The sequence below is a fragment of the Notechis scutatus genome, chromosome 9 (assembly GCF_049901735.1).
Source record: "Notechis scutatus isolate UNSWTSFEM ecotype Mainland chromosome 9, rNotScu1.2, whole genome shotgun sequence".
Lineage (NCBI taxonomy): Eukaryota > Metazoa > Chordata > Lepidosauria > Squamata > Elapidae > Notechis > Notechis scutatus.
The window spans coordinates 17074826-17097513 of NC_142017.1; the positions used below are offsets into that span (position 1 = coordinate 17074826).

Below are 22688 nucleotides of genomic sequence, written 5' to 3' on the forward strand. Positions count from 1 at the left end.
ATGGTCAGTTTATATATCTCAACCTAGCAAAGCACATCTGTAGGATGGGATGAGTCTCCCACAGACTTCAGGGTCATCCTGTCTCCTTCCAAAAGCGACCATTGAATTGCAACTGCACACCAAGCCAAAGTCATCTAAACCAGGGGTCTCCAACCTTGGCAACTTTAAGACTTGGGGACTTCAACTCCCAGAAATCCAAAGCTGGCTGAGGAATTCTGGGAGTTGAAATCCACAAGTCTGAAAGTTGCCAAGGTTGGAGACCCCTGATCTAAACCACATTTGGGTTCAAGTGTATGAATTCAGTCCAGAGGTGGGTATTCAGCAGGTTCTGACCAGTTCTGGAGAACTGGTAGCGGAAATTTTGAGTAGTTTGGAGAACCGGCAAATCCCACCTGTGACTGGAGATTTTACAATATCCTTCCCCTGCCACGCCCACCAGGCCACACCCACAGAACCGGTAATAAGAAAAATTAATTCCCACCACTTATTCAGTCGCAGGATCACAAGGTTTTCAGGACCGGGGCAACCCACCCTCCTTGAGGTCCACAGGTTGGGGCAGGATGCACATGGCAGGGCAGAACCAAGTTTTAGCAGTGTCTCTGGTTGTGATTTGCACCACAGACGGGGAAGCATGGGGAGAAAACAATGCTTTCAAGCATCTGGTGTGAAAACTCCTACGTTGTGTTGTGTTTGCTTAGAAAGAGCCCTCTCCCCTCCCTCAAGCTACGGAGTGAAAAGAGGAGGAGCTGCAGCCAGCTGCTGTGAGCCCAGCTCACTAGCTTTCTCGGCAGCATTGCTGGAAGCAGCTTAAAGCAGCCCTCTCTCTCTCTCTATCTCCAAGGGTTGATGAGACTCCGGGTGATGATCTTGGGCAACCACCAAAGAAAAGCAAGTCTTCAAGATGCCCAATCAACCACTGGAACTTTCGAAGGAAATGCTTTTTTATTGATCAACATGGAGAAGATCTTTGAAGTCAGACCAAGCGTATAGAACCCACTAGGATCTCCATCTGGGGGGAGAAGCCTTGATCAAGAACTTCCACAACTTATAGGCAAAACATACAGATCCATTATTTTCCTGGAAACCTCCCCCAAAGTGGGGCCATCCCCTCAAGAGATTCCCCCATGGAGGAGGTGGCAACCAATGTCCCCTTTTGCACCACTGATTTCAAGCAAGCCAATGCTTCGATTTGTTGGCCAAGCATGACAGGAGATGGACCAGTGAGAGTGATCATCCCCGTGCTGTTTGGACTGATCTTTCTACTGGGCATGGTGGGGAACACACTGGTGCTGGTGGTACTTGGCCGTCTCCCACCAGGTGGACGTCCCTCCCGCAGTGCCACCAACATCTTCATCCTCAACCTGAGCATTGCAGACTTCTCCTTCCTTCTCTTCTGTGTCCCATTCCAGGCCACCATCTACTCCTTGCCAGAGTGGGTCTTTGGTGCCTTTTTGTGTAAGTGGGTGCACTATCTCGTCATGGCCACCATGCTCGTCAGCATCTTCACCTTGGTGGCCATGTCAGTGGACCGCTACATTGCTGTGGTCCATGCGAAGCGCTCCCTGTGCATTCGAAGCAAGCGCAATGCCACTCTTGGGGTGGCCGTCATCTGGTTCCTCTCTCTCCTCTTTGCCATCCCCGTGGCGGAGCACCAGGAACTTTTAAACGGGCACCAGCAGGCACCCAACAGCTCATTCTGTTGGGAACTCTGGCCTGGCAATCCAGGAGCCAAGCAAATGTACAAGGTGACCATCTTCGTGGTCGGTTATCTTCTACCTCTGGTGCTCATCACATGCTGCTATACCAAGGTGGGTACCAATGGGGCAAGAGGGGGTGGAGGTGGGAGGTAGGTATTTTTTCAAGTTGGCACAGCCAGGCTCTCCTCTTAAGCCAGCCCTGCTCAATCCCAGAACTTCTTTGCTAGAGAAAGATTCAGTGCATGATGGTCTAAGTCAGGGGTCTCCAATCTTGTCCACTTTAAGCTTGGAGGACTTTAACTCCCAAAATTCCCCAGCCAGCTGGCTGGGGAAATCTGGGAGTTGAAGTCCTTCAAGCTTAAAGTGGACAAGTTTGGAGACCCCTGGTCTAAGTGGTACTTCTCCCAAGCATGTGCATGAAACAGTCTTTCACCATTCATTTATCCCTGTGAGTCCATACATGACTTGAACTAAGGGGAAGGCAAGGATAAGTTAAAATCTCTGTTCATTTGATACGGCAAGCCCAGCTTCAATTCTCTTTCAGGTGGGCTCATACCTGAAGCTCAACCAGATTGTTACTCATAACATTCAGGCTTGAATTTCAGCTTTTGTAAACTTATAGTTTAGTGTGTAACCCCAGCCAAAGTGGTTGTTCTGAATTTGTTTAAATCAGACTGGGGTATAAGATGGTGTAGAAATCCAATTATTAACACGAGCCATTCATCCCTGCAGCCTTATGTTGTCAACACTGGTCGATAAAAGTCTAGGGGTTTCAAATCAGCCGAATCTGGGAATTTTGGTATAAAAGATTTTTGACTGCTGAGCTACACACCCACCCCCTCCAATGAGTTTCTGCTAAAAACTAGACAAATTCAAAAACTCTAAATTGACCTTGGCAGAACAGACAGGCAGCTTCTAAATCTAAATTCAACTTAGGGACCACCTTTCCTTTCCTAAATTTCTTGCCGGAAGCCAAATTTCACTGCAATGATTTCTTCTTACATCTATGCACACATATATGTATGTATGTATGTATGTGTGTGTGTGTGTGTGTGTGTGTGTGTGTGTATATATATATATATATATATATATATATATATATATGTGTGTGTGTGTGTGTGTGTGTGTGTGTATGCATACATGTAAGAAGAAATCATTGCAGTGAAATTTTTTATATCCAGAATCGTGTTGTTCAAGAAACATTTTTTTTTAACATTTAGAAACCCGGGGAAAGAAAATCTGAACATATCCACACTCAGACAGTAAGCAGATAATGGAGATGATGCTGTTTGATCCTCTGATTATCATTTGATGAAATGCAAACCCATCCTTCTCATTTTACTGTTTCCCTTTAATTGATTTTCTTCCTCTAGTGATCAATATTTTATTTGTGGAAATGGGTTGTTTTAGGATAATACAGATGTTTGCTTGTCCCAGTTCCAAATAGTTCTTGATAGAGGCCCTTTTTTTAAAAAAAAAAAAAAAAGTGAAACTTATTTCTTTGCAAATGGTAGTAAGCCATTTTCTAAGCAAGATAAGTAACCAGCCTCAGAGAGAAGGATCTTCCCCTCTTGTTCTTCCCCAGACTAAGATACCATGAATGTCTATTGGTATGAATAACATAGGAAAAGGGGATAGTTCCTAATGTAAAAAATTTGTTAGTGCTCGAACAGGGGTCTCCGAACTTGACAACTTTAAGAATGGTGGACTTTGAGTCTCAGAATTTCTCAGCCAGATATTAAACATTTTGGGATTTGAAGTCTACAAGTCTTAAAGTTGTCAAGCTCGGAGACCCCTATACTAGAAGAAATTTTTCCCCCAGGAGAAGGTATTAAACTTATTCCGCTTCTCCGTACTCGTGATTCTCCATTCTTAACTGAGCCAGCCCAACTTTTAGATTGCTTCTCAACCTCAAGGACCTTAAGACGGGTGGACTTCAACTCTCAGAATCCCCCAAGCCAGCATGCAGGCATGGGGGATTCTGGGATTTTAAGTTGTTGAGGTTGAGAAACGCTGCTCTATTACAATAGTTAGCATTCTTGGTCTCCTTACCATACCTGTTGGTGGTTGTTGTTGTTTTTTGAGCTGGCCAATGTTGAAGAGCTGACATCAATCTTGAAAGGTTCTTCAAATTAAACTAGCAGAATCAAGGTGGGATTATGTTGAATTTCTTACTCACCCTTGCTTCGCCCTCTGGAGCTTGGAATTGTTTCTCCAACTGTCTCTTTCATGGTTCTTTCCTATAAAGCAGGGGTCCCCAACCGCCGGTCCGCGGACCGGCACCGGTCCGCAGAACAAGTCTTACCGGGCCGCTGGTTGCTGGGCGCCGCCATCTTTTTTGATAAAAAGTGCTTCCGGTGAGCTTTTTTCCGGCTTTCATCAAGAAAGCCATTTCTACCCGGTAGAAAGCCATTTCACCGAAAAGCTCACGGCGCTAGTGCCGCCATCTTTTTGACGAAAAAGTGCTTCCGGTGAGGTCACCAGAAGCACTTTTTCGTCAAAAAAAGATGGCGGCGCCCAGTTGATGCCGGTACTGGGCCGCGGTGCCCAGCTGATGCCGGTACCGGGCCGCGGCATAAAAAAGGTTGGGGATCACTGCTATAAAGGTCATCTCTAATTCCTTTTGCAGTTGATGGCTTGGCCCCAGCTTCTCTCCCTGCAGCAGTCCTACGTAACATTAGGGGAAATCTGCAGGGTGGTAGACTATATGGAGCGTTGTCCTTTCCTCTTGATGAAAAGTAGAATGTAAATCTGATAAGTAATTTCCTCCAAGAGTACCTAATTAGTTTATAAATCAGTTTCACGATCATCAAACTGTAAAGCCCATTTCCAAAGTGTATTCAAACAGTCGGGTCTCTGAATATAACACAGCACACCTTTAATTAGGACAAAAGTCTCCTTTATGAGAGATCCTGTCCATTTTCTCCTGGAAGTGCCTGGTATCCCCTTGATCCAGGATACCACTAGATCTTAAGTTCCTATCAATTTTAACCCTTTGATTTATCTGGGTTATGGAGGCAGGAAAGCTTGCAAAGTCATCAAACCAGTATTCTATTTATGGAACCTTCTGTTCATGAGCCAGAGGGAGGGAGGGGGGGAGGAGGAAGGAAGGAAGGAAGGAAGGAAGGAAGGAAGGAAGGAAGGAAGGAAGGAAGGAAGGAAGGAAGGAAGGAAGGAAGGAAGGAAGGAAGGAAGGAATGGAAGGAAGGAAGGAAGGAAAGGAGCAGAAGGAAGGAAGGAGGGCGGAAGGAAGGAAGGAAGGAAGGGAAGGAAGGAAGGAAGGAAGGAAGGAAGGAAAGGAAGGAGAATGAGAATGAGAATGAGAATGAGAATGAGAAGGAAGGAGATGGCAGAAGGAAGGAAGGAGGTGGAAGGAAGGAAGGAAGGAAGGAAGGAAGGAAGGAAGGAAGGAAGGGGAGGAGGGAGGAAGGAAGGAAGGAAGGAAGGAAGGAAGGAAGGAAGGAAGGAAGGAAGGGAAGGAAGGAGAGGGAGAAAGGGAGGGAGGAAGGAGGGGAGAAGGAAGGAGAGAGGGAGGGAGGAAGGATGAAGGATTGGAAGGAAGAAGGAAGGAGATGGAGAATGAGAAAAGGAGGGATGGGAAAAGGAAGGAGGAAGGAAGGAAGGAAGGAAGGAAGGAAGGAAGGAAGGAAGGAGATGAGGATGAGAAGGAGAAGGAAGGAGATGGGAAAAGGAAGGAAGGAAGGAAGGAAGGAGATGAGAATGAGAAGGAAGGAAGGAGATGGAAAGGAAAGGAAAAAAAGAAAGGAAAGGAAAGATTCTCTCCAAAGGGAAAGACAGAAAATCTCAAGACCCCCTGCCCCCCGCAAAAGAAAAAAATAAATCAGTTTTGGAGCATATTGCCACTGAGACAGAAATAAATCAGCGGAGTTTTCCAATGGCCAAGATTGTAACACCAGGAGCACTCCTGGTTTGGTACCAGCTGTGGTGATGTCACATGCCTAATGAGAACCTTATATCCATAGTGTGGATGATATGTTTCCACAATGTCCTCATTGGTGTCATTAGTTCGATAACATCATGACATATATGACATCACTTCCTTCCCTCCTTGCCTTCCCAGACCCGGGTTGGTTCTGTATTTGAAGGGAAGGGATGGTGTGGGCTCTATGAATCCAGTGTTGGGACTTCTTTAGGTGGGATTCAGCTGGTTCTGACCAGTTCTGGAGAACCGGTAGTGGAAATTTGGAGTAGTTCGGAGAACCGACAAATCCCATCTCTGACTGGCCCTGCCAACCCATCTATTCTTTGCCTCCCGAATCCCCGCTGATCAGCTGGTTCTTCTTTGCCCTGCACAGGAGAACGGAGCTGGAAAACAGGTTAGTGAGGTGGGGAGGGCATAGGGATGTTACAGTATAACCTTCCTCTGCCACGCCACCCAAGCCATGCCCACAGAACCGGTAGTAAAAAAACTTTGAATCCCACCACTGCAGAGGGCCATAAACTAAACCAAATAAACTCCCAATTCCCTTCCAACCTCAGTAGTAACTTGGGAATTCAAACGATTTCCTTCTGCGTCACTGCTCTGAGTGAGCCTGCCAGCAAGGCAGATAATAAATGCTATCGTTAATAGATGCATTTTCTTCTAATTAATTGACATAAGTACTCTAGTCTCCTAGACCTAATGGTTAAGTACATTCATTGCTTGGTTACAGTAATGCAGTAAGACTCTGTTTTCAAAAGGTTAATCTAAATTTCGTTAGAGGACAGGATACACTTTTTCTCCTCCTAATAGTTTACTCATTTTTTAAAATAAAGATAAAACATGCAGAACTAAACCTTGACTACAGCATTAAACAAATGAACTCTTAAATAATAATGAGGGCCTGAAAATAAATGCCCAACTGCTGTTTACAATAACAGTGCAAAAAAGTTGCATGTGGCAAGAACCATCGTTGCTGCTAATGTCAGCCATATTCCTATAATACAGGTAGTCCTCAACTTACAATCACAACGGAGCCCAAAATTTCTGTTGCTAAGGGAGCCATTGGTTTGGTGAATTTTTGGCCCATTTTACAACCCTTTTTGCCACAGCGGTTAAGTGAATTACTGCGGTCGTTAAATTAATGACACAGTTGTTAAGTCGATCTGATTTCCCCATTATTTTGCTTGTCAGACAATCGCAAAAAGTGATCACATGATCTTGGAACACTGCAGCCGTCACAAATATGAACCAATCTCTTCTTCTTCTTGAAGGTCTCAAGTGATGGCGCTCCCACAACTTCCGAGGTCAACTTCTGTTCCGTTGGTTGATTGTTCTCACTGTCAGGAAATGTCTCCTTCTTTCTAGGTTGAATCTCTCCTTGTTCAGTTTCCATCCTTTATTCCTTGTCTGGCCTTCAGGTGCATTGAAAAATAACTTGACCCCCTCCTCCTCTCTGTGGCAGCCCCTCAAATATTGGAAGACTGCTCTCCTGTCTCCCCTGGTCCTTCTCTTCACTAGACTAGCCAGGTCCAGTTCCTGCAACCGTTCTTTGTATGTTTTAGCCTCCAGTCCCCTAATCATCCTGGTTGCTCTTCTCTGTACTTTTTCTATAGTCTCAACATCTTTTTTATAGTGTGGTGACCAAAACTGGATGCAGTACTCTAGATGTGGTCTTACTAAGGCTTTATAGAGTGGTATTAGTACCTCCCTTGATCTTGATTGTATCCCTCTGTTAATGCAACTTAGGATTGCATTAGCTTTTTTGGCTGCTGCTGCACACGGCTGGCTCATATTTAGCTGGTTGTCTACTAAGACTCCAAAATCCCTCTCACAGTTACTGCTATTGAGCCTGGTTTCACCCAGTCTATATGTGTACTTTTGGTTTTTCTTGCCTAAGTATAGGACTTTACTTTTCTCTATGTCGAATTTCATTTTGTTAGATATAGCCCAGTGTTCTAGTCTGTCAAGATCCATCTGGATCTTGAGCCTATCTTCTTGGGTGTTAGCTATTCCTACAGTTACCATGCATCCAAATTCTGATATGATTGTGGGGATTCTGCAAGAGTCATAAGTATGAAAAATGTACATAAATCACTTTTAACAGGAGCAAAAGGATGGTTATCGCAAGAGAACCATCAAAAATAAGTTCATTCATCTTAAATTAGATTCTTAAATCTTGCCAAAACCCTGACTCACTGAGGCACATATTTAAATTAATTTTATGTAGTCACCTACATCGCTTTTCAAGACACTTGAGTTGGGGAGCACCAACAGTTTAGATTTTAGTATACAATATTGAGCAATTTCACACCCAAAACAGTACTTAGGTTTAAAAAAGGGACAGTGATGAGAACTTGTGCAAGATTTTAGGATTCTTGGACAAGCTTTCAAGAATTTTTCAGGATCTGAACATCTTTTAAATGTTTTGTCTGTCTTGTTTATGAGATTATTTACTTTAAGTACAACAATGGATGCTGGCAGTGTTGTCTATGCTGAAGTTTGGGAATAGATTTTTAAGAAATGATTGAGTTTTTAAAGGGAAATAAATAAGAACAAGTTCTTCATATGGGCATTATTGAAGGTATCATATCTTGATTCTTTATTCCATTCCATTCCATTCCACTCCACTCTACTCTTATTCCACTATTCCTATTCCCATTCCCATTCCATTCCAATCTATTCTATTCTCTATGGAACAAAGTCAAAGTTTTTGACATCTCTTTGCTGCCAACTAATAGTTGTGTTTGCCCTATCCAGATAGGGGAGCACTGAAAAGGTAAGAAAGCTGAAAAACAAGACCCGATATTTAAGCCATGACATATGCATTTCAAAATCAGTTATAAAGATGTAAAAAATTTCCAGAAATAATAGACCAACATTTAGAAAAACATAAAATTTGGGGAAAGTAGTCATATATGCAATAGCTTTCACTGATATAAAAATGTTTATTAAATGCAATCTATGAAGATTGCTTTGCTTATAAAAGAAAGTTTGGTTCATGAAGTTTAAAAGTATAGTTTATTTGACAGGTATATAATTGCATCTATTTAATTTATCATTTTAAAAAAAACGTTTAAAAGGAGCTACAAGCTGCTAATTCTATAAAATGGAACCTCTCTCTGGGGTTTTTTTTTTTTTTTTTTGCCTCTTTATTAAAAGAAGGCAGACAAAAAATTAATAGCCTTGTAGGAAAATGAAGGATTTTGCATTCTGGCTGTGGAATCCTGAGTACTGCATTCCAACCATCTTAAAGTTGCGAAGGTTGAGAAACATTTTTCTAAATCCTTTAAAATTAGCTAGTAGGAAATAATTCAGGATACCCCTCATTTCTATTTCTGCCTAGATTCTACTCCATTTATGGAGCCCTAAAAGTCTTCGAGAGTTCTCAAAACACAGTCATGGTTTTAATCTTGATTACCGAACCCCTTGTTGGGCTTCCAAAAACATACTGCAAAATAAGCTAACCAGATGAATCATACAGTGTGCTTAGCTAAAATTCTAGGACTCTTAAATAGAGCCTTGAGGAGTTAATCCAAATCTTACTAGCATCTCTTTTTACTGTATCTTTGGACCAAAAGCTTACACCATTTATCTTTGATATGTAAATTGGTTGGAAATAAAGCTGGATTTAAAAAAGCAACCTCTTCTGGGTTTCCATTTTTTCCTCCACTTTGATTTGATGTTATGTCTGGAAGGAGAAAGCAGCAATATCCTTTCAGAAGTCTACAATTTCACTTTTTTAATAAAAAAAATCCATCCTTTTTCCATTCCACCAGTGACCTTGTGTAAAAAAAAACCATAACAGTTGGGTAGAGATAGCCTTCCACATAAATTGAGCGTGGGTGAGAGAGTCTGGAATTACAGCACACAAAAAATAATCCCTGGTCCTCACTTACACAAGAGCAAGCTCATCTGGCAGATCAACCATCTGGTGTTATAGCCCATCAAGGCACCAACATCTGAGAATTTAGCGTGACATGTTGAGAAGTACACTCCTCTACTCGTTGTAGAATACCTTATGCCACCAGACTTGAAATTCTAGACCTAGAAAACCTTGAATTATGCCATCTTCGGTCTGATCTAAGTATGGTATATAAAATCATAGATTGCAATGTCCTACCTGTCAATGAATACTTCAGCTTCAACCATAACAACACAAGAGCACACAATAGATACAAACTCAAGGTTAACCGCATCAAACTTGATTGCAGGAAATACGACTTCAGCAACAGAGTGGTCAATGTCTGGAATACTCTACCTGACTCTGTGGTTTCTTCCCCAAACCCCCAAAACTTTAACCTTAGACTGTCTACTATTGACCTCACCCTTTCCTGTAGGGGGTGTGCATAAGCGCACCAACGTGCCTACCGTCCCTATCCTATTGTTTCTTTTATTTTTCTTATATGTACCCATTTCATGTATTCATAACTATGTATATACTTATATCTATTATCTTGTAAGCAATTGACAAATAAAATCAAATCAAATAAATAAATAAATAAATGTCACATACCAAGTATAGCATTTGGGTAAAAAGAAGGACACTGATAAGAACTCATGAAAGGTTTTAGGGTTCTTGAACCCAGGAATCTTTCAGGATTTTTAAAACATCTTTTAAATGTTTTGCCTTTCTGGTTTTTAGGATTATTTTAATTTAAATACAACAATAGGCTCCTAAGCTCTTTGATAAGTCCCTGCAGTTGTCTTGGCAAGATTTTGGAGGTGATTTTATTCACTTTGATTGTTCGTTTATTTAATTTATATCCTTCCATCATTATTTTTATAAACAAGTCAAGGCAACAAACATATCTAATACTGCTTTGTCCTCCTATTTTCCCCACAACAACCCTGTGAGATGAGTTGGGAAGAGAGGGAGGGGGAGGGAGAGAGAGAGAGAGAGAGAGAGAGATTCAAAATCATCCAGTTGGTTTTCATGGCTAAGGTGGGACTTGACCTCACTTTTCCCTGGTGATTAACTCAAGTCAACCAACCAGCTAAGGCAGGACTGGAATTTATGGTCTCTTGGTTTCTAGCTTGGTGCCTCCACCATTAGACCAAGCTGGTTTGCCATTGTCTTCTTCTGCCTAGGGCCAAGAAAGAAGGACTGGCCCAAAGTCACCCAGCTGGCTTCTGTGCTTAAGCAAGACTAGCTCTTGTGGCCTCCTACTTTCTAATCCAGCACTACACCAAGATGCTTCTTGGATATATCTTCTAGAATAGTTAAGTAGCCCTTGGGGGTCTGCAAGAGTCCAATCCAGGCAAGATCTCTCTTTGCTGCGGTTGCTTCTCAGCAACGGATCATTTAGGCCTAAATGGTATTAATTGTACGAAGGCGGTTAATATCTCTTTTCACTGTGCTTCTTCAAATGTAAATAGCAGGTGGAAGGTTGAGCAATTCAGCCCTGAGGAGCAAGGGATAAGGAGAAGAATCCCTTTGCATAAACAAAACAGATGCAGGTTAATTAGCACAATGTTATGTCAACCCTGAGCCACAGAAATACAATGCCTTTCAAACAGGAGATAAAACAATTCCATTAAGATTAGTGGCTCTTGACAGATGTAACCTCCCCGAAGCTGAACAGTGATCTAAGGTGACGGCCAACAGCTTGTTAGGTGGATTTACACAAAATGTTAAACTGATGCAGTCCAGGATTTAGTGGTTGTATTTGTCCAGCTTCCAAAGTTTCTCTCTCTTCTCTTCTCTTCTCTTCTCTTCTCTTCTCTTCTCTTCTCTTCTCTTCTCTTCTCTTCTCTTCCTTCCCTTCCCTTCCCTTCCCTTCCCTTCCCTTCCCTTCCTTCCTTCTTCCCTTCTCTCTCCTCCCCTTCCTCTCTTCTCTCCCTCTCCTCTCCTCCCCTTATCTTCACCTTCTTTCTTCTTCTTCTCTTCTCTTCTCTTCTCTTCTCTTCTCTTCTCTTCTCTTTCTCTTCTCTTCTCTTCCCTTCCCTTTCCCTCCCCTACTTCTCTTCTCTCCTCTCCCCTCCCTTTATCTTCTCTTCCCTTCCCCTCACCTGCCTCTCTTCTCTTCCCTTTCCCTCCCCTTCCTCTCTTCTCTTCCCTCCTCTTCCCTCCCCTCTCCTTCTCCTCTCCTCTTCCCTTCCCTTTCCCTCCCCTTCTTCTCTTCTCTTCTCTTTTCTTCCCTTCCCCTGAAAAACTAGCTTTTCCATTAATTAAGCATTTAGTATATTGTGTGGTTTGCTGTACTGAAGAAGGCATCAGGGCTAGAAATCAGGAAACCATGGGCCAGTCACTTTTTCTCAGCCCTAGGAAGAAGACAATGGGCAACCACTTCCAAAAAAAAACTTGCCAAGAAAATTGCAGGTCTAGTCCAGGCAATCTCTGAGAATCAGACATGATTGAGCAGAAGGAAAAAAAAAAGTATGTATATACTGGACCACCTATGAACAGTTTTGTTCATTGTTTCAGAAATATTTCCTTACTTAAACCATTAAACAGAATGGCCACGAGTGGGCAAAAAAAGTAGGCGCAATGGAAACAAGTTTTGACTTCCTGCTGGCTTTCCCATTGACTTTGTTTGTGGGACAGTGGCAGGGAGTGTCAGAAATCATGACCACGTTACCATGGTTGGTTGCAATGGCACGGTGATGCTGCAGGGCATTACAGCGGGACTGCAGGGTGGTGTGGTAGTGCTGCAACAGCCATAATTTTGTCAATAAAACTAATCTGAAGGTTCCTGAAATTTCAGTCCCGCGAAAGTAATGGGCCCTGAATTTCAGCTGATATCAGGCATGAAGGATCAGCTCCACATGTGAAGGTTCAGTTAAACTAATTTATTGCTACCTAAGTCTGCGCACATGAATATTTCTGACCAACCTGCTATGAACTAGGTAAGGGTCAACAGAATTCAAGGGTGGTGGTGATTGGAGTTAGTTCATTTGTGGCTATGTAGAGATTCTAGGCTGATCCCTCTTTAAACTCCATCCCCAGGTTCTGCTACTCCTGTCTCTACATTAGTCCATTTGAGCTACCTTGATTTTAAAAAATGGTTGTCCTGCGATGCTCCATTTTGCCCAGTTGAAGATTACAGATAGACAAACAGACTGGAGAGTTTTAGTAGTATATAAACAGCTAATACGTTGTGCAGTGTCTTAAAAACACCTGAGAGGCTATTTAAAAAAGCAAGGGGTTACAACGATCTCACTTGAAGCCTGATTAAATTAGGGGGAAGGTTCATTATTCTCTTGCAAACTCCAGCAATGGGCTGGGGGAAAAAAACGGATATTTTTCTGAAATAAGGCAACATTTTCTTTCATTCTTTCTTTTCGTAGGTTTTATATCACCTTCATAAAAAAGTGAAGAATATTTCCAGGAAGTCAGACAGATCAAAGAGAAAGGTAAATGCCAAACAGCAATTACTAAGCATGGTAGATGAGGAAGATATTTTGTGTAATCAAGTAATCAAAATGTGGTACGTCTGTTTCTATGAGAGATGATGCCCACGGAAGGGAGGGAGGGGGAGCTGGTGTGAAGGACAACAATGAGGTGGCAGTTTCCCAGAAAGAAGGGAGCATATTCTAGTAGAAAGGGAGTGGGAGGACAAGAAACAGACCAGCTCAGAGATGGTTAGGAGCAGAGCTGGTATTCAGCAGGTTCTGACCGGTTCTGGAGAACCAGTAGCGGAAATTTTGAGTAGTTCGAAGAACCAGCAAATATCACCTCTGACTGGTGATTTTACAGCATCCTTCCCCTGCCATGCCCACCAAGCCATGTCCACAGAACCGGTAGTTAAAAAAATTGAATCCCACCACTGGTTAGGAGACAGAAAGATTCAAATACTTGCCAAATACTTGTGAATGCTCCAACATTGGAAGTTTCAAAAAAGATGTTGGATAACCATTTGTCTGGTGTAGGGTTTCCTGCCTACGCAAGGGGTTGGACTAGAAGACCTCCAAGGTCCCTTCCAACTCTGTTATTCTATTTCTATTTCTATTTCTATTTCTATTTCTATTTCTATTTCTATTTCTATTCCTATTTCTATTTCTATTTCTATTTCTATTTCTATTTCATTCTATAAATAGCCACTCCCTAGGATATATTCATTAGGGTAAGAGTAGTAGTGAAGAAGTGAAGGACCATGGGAGACATGGTAGCAGTGTTTTGATATCTGAGGGGCTGCTACAGAGAGGAGGGGGTCAACCTGTTTTCCAAAGAACCTGAAGGCCAGACAAGGAATAATGGGCAGAAACTGATCAAAGAGAGATTCAACCTGGAAATAAGGAGACATTTTCTGACAGTGAGAACAATCCACCCATGGACAAGAAGTTGCCTTCGGAAGTTGTGGGAGCTTCATCATTGGAGGCTTTCAAGAAGAGACTGGACTGCCATTTGTAAGAAATGGCAGTCTCCTGCTTGGGCAGTGGATTGGACTAGATGACATACAAGGTCCCTTCCAACTCTGTTATTCTGTTTTTCTATAGTAAGCATTTATTCTGGCAGGATTCTGTCTGTTATATGTAAGCAGATAAAGAACTGAACCCTGGTTGAACCGGTCTGATTTAGTGGTTAAAGCACCAGACTAGAAAGCAGAAGAGCATGAGTTCCTGCCTTAAGCCATGAAAGCCAGCTGAGATCCTTTGGGCCAGTCCCTCTCTCTCTCAACCCAACCCACCACACAGGACTTGTGGGGAAAGTAGGAAGAGGAAGGTGTGTTCAATGAGTTTGCCCACTTGAGTTATTTGTAAAAAGACAGGATACAAATAAACAAACAAATAAATACATAACCCCCTTTTTGGAAAGCGGTGGAATCTTTGTTGTGCAATCAACTGAATTTTCACGTAAGAAACTCATGGAGGGTGATAATAACTAGCAATATTTTTTTTTCCTGAAAAAAATATGAGTGAGCCAATGGTTTGTCTTCTTGCAGGCGTTTAAGGTTAAGGGTTTACATGCTGTGCATATTTAAAATTTCTGTGAACTGCTGGTTTGCTGTTTCACAACCAATTAGCAAGATGACCATGTTGGATCAGAGTGTTTTTTGCCCAGGTAAATGTGTTTCCAAGCAAGGATTTTAATCAGTTTATCATCCCTTTATTCACCAAATGTTACAAGGAAACCCAATGTTAATTTGAAATAGTGCCACAAAGGGAAGATAAACATACAGTTATAAAAAAAAATAACAGTAAAGTTCCAAATTAATGTTTTGTTTCTTAAAATTGCAGGGAGTTTTGGGGAGGGCTTCTTTGTTGCTTGCTTCAGATTAACAATCTTAAAAACTGAGAACATCCCTTAATAGGCATCATGCTTTTGTAAGGTACAGGATTTTGCTTGGATGTTTACAATTTCCATCTTAATTTTTTAAACACGCATATCCTTCCCGCAAATATATTCCTGTTGGGTAAAATGATCTCAAAAGCAATTTTTGTACTTCTGAAAGCCATACAGGACTATCTGTACCCATAGATAGTTAGAAACAGCTTTATTATTAAAACTAAATGGAGCTGCTGTTTCTTTGTTTCCCTTATCTTAATTTGCCTTTTTTGTTGTTGTTGTTAAAACCTCCAATGAAGAGTTATGGAGGACTTCCAAACTGGCTCTACTTTGTGGCCTTTTATGGACTTGGTAATGGTCTTGCTTTGATTCCAGTCCTTTCTGATGTCGTGATACATTTGACTGTACACATGGAATTTATGTTTACCCAGATTCTGTAACTGAAGATAGTCTGTGGCCGCAGGATTTGTAAGTTCTGGTTTATGGCTTAGTATACGTGATCCAAACCAATTTTGATTTATTCATAGTTGGGCAAATTATGCGGTTTGTTGTGTTGGGCAGACTAAACAGAATGAGAATTTAAATGTGGTTGTCTGCTTGAAGGCATCTCATGGAGAGAAGGCCATCATCTTTTGCAGCTATCAATCCTTCAAGATAGGCCAGTTCAGGAAACAAATTGTTCTGACAGTGAGAACAATCCACCCATGGAACAGAAGTTGTCTTTGGAAGTTATGGAACCTTCATCACTGGAGGCTTTCAAGAAAAAACTGGACTGTCAGAAATGGTGTAGGGTCTGCTTACACAGCAGGTTGGACTAGATGACCTACAAGGTCCCGTCCAACTCTGTTAATCTGTAAAATCAAGAACTGCCTGTATCTCATCTGCAAAAGGATGATCTGACTGTACAGTAACAGCCACCTTGAGTCTGTTTGTCATCAAGAACAAAACTATTGAGAGTCCAAAACATCCCACAAAATGACAGAAGCAGGAGATAATTCCAAGGAGGCCTCATTCTTCCACTCTGGATTCCTTTGGCTGCCAGGCCTACTTTTAAAAAAGAAAAACAGAAAACTCAGATACTCCTGCTATTTGATGACTGACATAATTTAAAATAATTTGCTCTTGTATATGTATTAGACAGCAAATTGGTTTTTCCATCAAAAGCATTTTTTTTCCTGGAAAAATTCTGGCCATTAGCTGTTTAGTTCCTGCTCCTATAATATTATGCTCAGCAATATGATAATTATATCATATTGATGGATATAAATGGGGCATAATGCAGGGTTTGTTCATTTCAACCATAACAGATATAATTGCGACTAGACTGGTTTCTTGTAGTAGTTATTTGCTCATGGAGATTGTCGGCCATCCAGGTCATGGTTGTCCCAAAGGTGCTTTTTTCAAGAGGCAACTGGACTTTGGTTTTCCTTGAAGATGTTTTTCTTCTCATCCAAGAAGCTTCTTCAATTCTGGTTGAATGGTGGAAGGTCGAAGGATTTATATTCCCTGCAGTCATCTAGTCGTTAGCACTCTTTTTGAGAGTTGTTGAGGCCACTGGGAGGTTTATCTGTGCCCTCGGGGGTCACCTGAATAGTGCAAATGGGTGTGGAACCTTCTTACAACAGAATCCTTTCAGCAGCTCCAAGAAGGCCTCACACTCTGAATTCAGTTGAAATCACTCCAACTTTCCTCCTTAGCAGGGAGAAGCAATTGCCATCTCTTATGGCAAACCATTAGAGACCTTCTCCTTTTCTCATTCAGGCCACTTAAAAATTAAGAAGCCAGTGAGAATTGCGTATCTGTGTGCAAAACAGAGAAACAAGAGTGCTCTCTGCTAATTGGATGGAAAAGATGTTGGCTGGTGAATTTGGCCAGAAATATTTTATTCTAATTGCTGCAGCGCCAGGCCAAAGGTTTGCAGAGCTACTATTTGAACCAGCAGCTTTCAAACCTGGCTGGTTGTTTTTACACCAGTGGCCTCATTCCCAGAGTTGTTTTACCTACAGGCTAAGGATCGGGAGGCATTGTGGGGAAAAATAACATTATAATTTTGGTTTATGCAGGGACAAGAGTGGATCTATAAACCACCTTCTTCTTCTTCTTCTTCTTCTTCTTCTTCTTCTTCTTCTTCTTCTTCTTCTTCTTCTTCTTCTTCTTCTTCTTCTTCTTCTTCTTCTTCTTCTTCTTCTTCTTCTTCTTCTTCTTCTTCTTCTTCCTCCTCCTCCTCCTCCTCCTCCTCCTCCTCCTCCTCCTTCTATATAACTTGATTGCAGGAAATTCGACTTCAGCAACAGAATGGTCAATGTCTGGAATACTCTGTGGTTTCTTCCCCAAACCCCAAAAACTTTAACCTTAGACTGTCTACTATTGACTTCACCCCTTTCCTAAGAGGTCTGTAGGGGGTTTGCATAAGCGCACAAACGTGCCTACCATCCCTGTCCTATTGTTTCTTTTATTTTTCTTATATGTATCCATGCATTCATAACTATGTTTATACTTTTACCTATTATCTTGTTAGCAATTGACAAATCAAATATATAAATATAAATGTAAATGTAAATGTAAAAGTAAATGTATATGTATATGTATATGTATATGTATATGTATATATATATACGTTTTCTTAAGTTTTCGCGGGTACTTACATGTATGGTATTCAGCTTTGTTCGGGTATTTTCCCACATCATTATAGTTGTGCTTTTAAAGTTGTAGCAACGTTTCAGCAGAATCTCATCTGCCATCATCAGGCTTCTGTATTCTGTATTCTGTAGATACTATATATATATATATATATATATATAGAATACAGAATATATATATATATATATATATATATATATATATATATATAATATATATATTTGAATGTCACGCATCATCACAAAATCTCCAGAACTGTAAAGTCTACAAACTTGATTTTGTGATGATGCATGAGTGATATTTCGCTTTTATATATATAGATTTTAGGGACAAAAGGATCTTTTGCAGGCAGGTTTAAAAGGTTGAAATAATGTCCAAGAGGCCCAAATGACCAGTCGTAATTTGAGGAGTAATCACAACAAACTTTACTTTGGTTTGTCTGTTGGCCAAGGTTACACTTCAATCCACTCCAAGATGTTGCTATGTCTGATCCTGATGGCTTTGGAGCATCTCTGCCAGAAGATGCTTTTCCTCCATCACCCCCACCCTTCCTCTTTGCCATTTGCATGGCAATTATTTAGTCAGAGTTTACCAAAACAAATCTCAAGGCAGTACCATTGAAAGCTATTCAACAAATGACTCAGAGGTTCTGGGTTTTATCCCCCACCCCCCACCCTGCGCAGCCAACCACTGAATGCATTCAGGACAAAATACTTCGCTTTCTGGACGTAACCAAGAGCTTTGTAATTATTTTCAACAGCATTTTAGTCCTGGAAGTGCTAATGTAGGGCTGGTACCTCTGCGGTGAAGTTTGGGTGATGAATTAAATCCAAACCTGACCATAATTGTGAGCTCCCAGAAAGTAAGTAGTGTTAAAAGGACAGTGCAGATAATAGCTTGCTATTGAACAAACAGGGACGTTCAATTTTTTTCCCCTCTCCAAATTGTCAAGGGCTAGATGTGTGCAGCACATGCGTCAACCACAAAGCAGCTGAAGACAGTTTCTACCCATGGGCTGTCAGACTTCTGAACAGAAAATAATTTCACGTCAACATAGTATGATAGACTTGCAGGGTTGGCGCATTGCGCAACAAGGTCACATAGTGTAATAAGATTGGGACTGGGTTAGAGACTTCTGTCCTTACTGTGAGTTGTGTTGGGGTGTGTGTGCACGAAGGGAGGCTCAGCCAATCTCAGCCAATCTCATTGTACACATGTTGTACTCTGACAAATAAAGGTAATAATATAACTTCTTGTGTTTCATTCACTACCATTTCTTTGGAGGTCCTTGCAAGTTGAAGAGATTTGGGTTTTTTTATTTTTTTTTTTTTAATTATTTGATTTGACAATCGCTTACAAGGTAATAGGTTTAAGTATAAACATAGTTATGAATACATGAAATGGATACATATGAAAAAAATAAAAATAAACAATAGGACAGGGACAGTAGGCACGTTGGTGCGCTTATGCACGCCCCCTACAGACTTCTTAGGAAAGGGGTGAGGTCAATAGTAGATAGTCTGAGGTTAATGTTTGGTGTGTCTTTTTTCTCAGTATCTCTCTTACTATTTATTTCATAAAATATTTTGGACGCTTCGTCATCCTGGTTTGAATCTACAGTTTCCAAATCCTAAAGAACCTACTAACCACATTTGTGCACCAGTGCCAACGGGGTATCATATTTTCAAACTTCACATTATAACAAGATCCTCAATTCGGGGAAACCCTTCAAGGTTTCTTTTTGTCCTTTCTTAGAATGAGGATGCAGCTGTCTTGGTACTTGAACCCTCAGTCCAGGGGGGTGGGGAATCCTGAATGGTTTTTATAATGCCTGAGGAACCATGCAGGAGTTTGAGGTTGTAGAAGAGGGCTGTTAAATTCCCAGCCCACGGGCCAAATGCATCACACGCTAGCCACGCCCACGCCCAGTTTATCAAAGGGGAGGGAGTCCCAATATGTCACGTGACCCCATGAGTTTGACACCCCTGTTGTAGAAGGTCAAGCATTCTTTACAGTCAGCAGAAAATCGTCAATCATAGAAGGGAAGGTGAACTGTCCAAGGTCCTTATAACTTTACATTCCTGTTTAACAAATGGGCCCCTTTGGGGGAATCATGCAATAGATTACGCCAGTGTTTGTGATACTCAGCAACTTTAAGATATGTGGATTTCAGTTCCTAGAATTCCCCAGTCAGCATGCTGTCCACACACATCTTAAAGTTGCTGGGGAGGGTGAGAGACATTGCATTAAGCAGTCAAGATGAACAGATTGGATTCACAGACAGAAGTGTAAAAAACGAACTCAAGTTATTGCTAATTGAGTTTATCACACTGCAAGGATCTGTCTGCTAGATGTGAAACCAACCTGCTTAAGCATGTTATATGAACCCAATCTTAGTAAGCGACTCTCCCATAACTTTTAAAGATTTTTATCCTACCTCTCATTCATTCAGGGCTTCAAGACAGTGATACCCAATGTTCTGTCTTATTTTTCCTTACAATGTAATGAAGTAGGTTGATGTGTGAGTGACTGGCCCAAAAATCACCCAGTGAAATTCTCTGGTTGAAAGAGAATTAAAACTGGACTCTCCCCAATTCTAATCCAACACCATAACCACTGCACAACACTTAAATTATCTCTCGCTTTCTCTGTGTGTATGTTGTGTGAGAGAAGAAAGGGAGGGAGGGAGAATGATGGAGAGACTGAGATTTCTTTTTTTTTCGCTGATTAATTTTTAAAATTTTTAACATACAATAAATCCATTCCATTTCAATCGTGTGTTTATTAGGTACATATTTCATGTGCTTAACAATTACTAATAATATTCTTAACAGTATAACCATATAACAATAATCACATTCCCATATGTGTGTGTGTGTGTGTGTGTGTGTGTGTGTGTGTGTATATATATATATATATATATATATATATATATATATATATATATATATATATATATATATATATATATATATATATATATATATATTCAGTATATGTATTACACTAGTTTTCTCTTATTGCTTTATAATTACATCTAATATCTTTTAATTAATTTTATTTTCCAGCCATTTATAAAACAAGTCCCATACCATGTAATATTCAGATTCTTCTTTTTCTTTAATTTCTAATGTTAATTTATTCATTTCAGCACATTCAAATATTTTTTCAATTATTTTTCCCTCTATTGGTATCTTATCACTTTTCCAATTTTGAGCAAATACAATTCTAGCTGCTGTTAATACATGTATAATTAAGTGTGTTTTTTCTTTACTATAACCTCCAGGTATTATTCCTAATAAAAATATTTCAGGCTTCAAATCTGTATGCTGTTTAATCATTTTTTGCAGCCATGTGTGTATTTTAGTCCAATATCTTTTAGCTTCTATACAAGGCCATCACATATGGTAATATGTTCTGGTGTTTGATGACATTTCCAACATTTAATTGATTTATCTTTGAAGATTTTGGCTAGTTTTGCTGGTGCTAAGTGCCATCTGTAAAACATCTTATAAAAATTTTCTTTATAGAGATTTGAGATTTCTTGATGGCCTCACATCAAGACTGTAAAGCACTGCCAGGAATAAAATTAAAACAGCAGAACAATTAAACAAGAAACAATAAAACAGTGCTTTTTTCCCCCAAAATGAAAATATCCAAGCTCATTTGAGGGATGAGATCATTTGCGATATTAATCTCCCAACTCTCTGCAGCAGAAATAAAAGTATGTTTGTTGTTAAACTGTTCCGAACCCAGTTTAAGAACTACATTAAAAAAAAAAATCTTTTGATAGCTGTCGGGTTGGAAAGAGTTGAATGTTGGCAATCCGACTCTTGCTCATCACTTGACATAGAGTTAAACAAAGTGGCATCTTTGTAAAAAAATAAAATGATGATGTGCCAACTGCAGTTTACACAGTTTGTCTCTCCAAAATGTTGGTATTCTTTTCTTTCCTGCAGACAGCCCAGACTGTCCTGCTGGTTGTTGCCGTCTTCCTGATCTCATGGCTCCCACACCACATCATCACAATGTGGGCAGAATTTGGGCAGTTCCCCCTGAACAATGCCTCCTTCATCTTCCGCATCATCTCCCATTGCTTGGCCTACGGGAACTCCTGCATCAACCCCATCATCTATGCTTTTCTCTCGGAGAATTTCCGCAACGCCTGCCGCCAAGTCTTCACTTGCAAGCTCCTCCTTCAGCCAGCCCCTGCCGAGAAGCTGGTGAGAGTTCGCATGGAGAATTTTTCCACCACTCACTCCACAACCAATGTGTGAAAGGGAAGCCGAAGCTCAAAGTAGTATGGGATGAAAAGCAAACGAGTGGCGATACAGAAGTGTTCAGAAATGAGTTCATCTTGGGGAAAGCTGGCCTGAGCAGGTCATTCATCATGTTCACCAGGGTAATACTTACCCATCCATCATATTTACCATGGTGATAGGATTCATGAGTCAGGTTCATCATTATTAAATTACCCATCTCTCATGTTCACCATGGTTATATTACCCATCTCTGATATTCACCATGGTGATTTAATAACCCATCTGTCAAGTTCACCATTGTGATATTACCTATCTCTCATGCTCACTCACCATGGTTTTATTACCTATCCATCATGTACGCCATGGTTATATTACCCATCCAGCATGTTCACCATGGTTCATGCACACCATGGTTATATTACCCATCCACCATGTTCACCATTGTTTTATTACCTATCCATCACGCACACCATGGTTATATTACCCATCCACCATGGTTTTATTACCTATCCATCATGCACACCATGGTTATATTACCCATCCACCATGTTCACCATGGTTTTATTACCTATCCATCATGCACACCATGGTTGTATTACCCATCCACCATGTTCACCATGGTTTTATTACCTATCCATCATGCATACCATGGTTATATTACCCGTCCATCATGTTCACCATGGTTTTATTACCTATCCATCATGCACACCATGGTTATATTACCCATCCACCATGTTCACCATGGTTTTATTACCTATCCATCATGCATACCATGGTTATATTACCTGTCCATCATGTTCACCATGGTTTTTTTACCTATCCATCATGCACGCCATGGTTATATTACCCATCTACCATATTCACCATGGTTTTATTACCTATCCATCATGCACACCATGGTTATATTACCATCATGTTCA

The 22688-nt window shown here is 40.8% G+C and overlaps 1 protein-coding gene across 1 annotated transcript; it reads left to right on the plus strand.

Annotated features, from left to right (window-relative positions):
• The first annotated feature begins 1124 nt into the window (after positions 1-1124).
• LOC113414895 (galanin receptor type 1-like) lies at positions 1125-22008 on the plus strand. Its single transcript, XM_026672007.2, has 3 exons — positions 1125-1808; positions 12928-12993; positions 21466-22008. Exons 1-3 carry the CDS (start codon positions 1125-1127, stop codon positions 21781-21783), a joined length of 1068 nt encoding a protein of 355 aa, XP_026527792.1. The 3' UTR covers positions 21784-22008.
• Positions 22009-22688: the final 680 nt, after the last annotated feature.

What these genes read in the sequence shown, in the direction of transcription:
- LOC113414895 (XM_026672007.2), top strand. Translation starts at nt 1,125, where the DNA reads ATGGAGGAGGTGGCAACCAATGTCCCCTTTTGCACCACTGATTTCAAG. An exon ending in TCACATGCTGCTATACCAAG is followed by an intron (nt 1,809 to 12,927) that starts GTGGGTACCAAT and finishes TTCTTTTCGTAG; the next exon opens with GTTTTATATCACCTTCATAA. An exon ending in CAGACAGATCAAAGAGAAAG is followed by an intron (nt 12,994 to 21,465) that starts GTAAATGCCAAA and finishes TCTTTCCTGCAG; the next exon opens with ACAGCCCAGACTGTCCTGCT.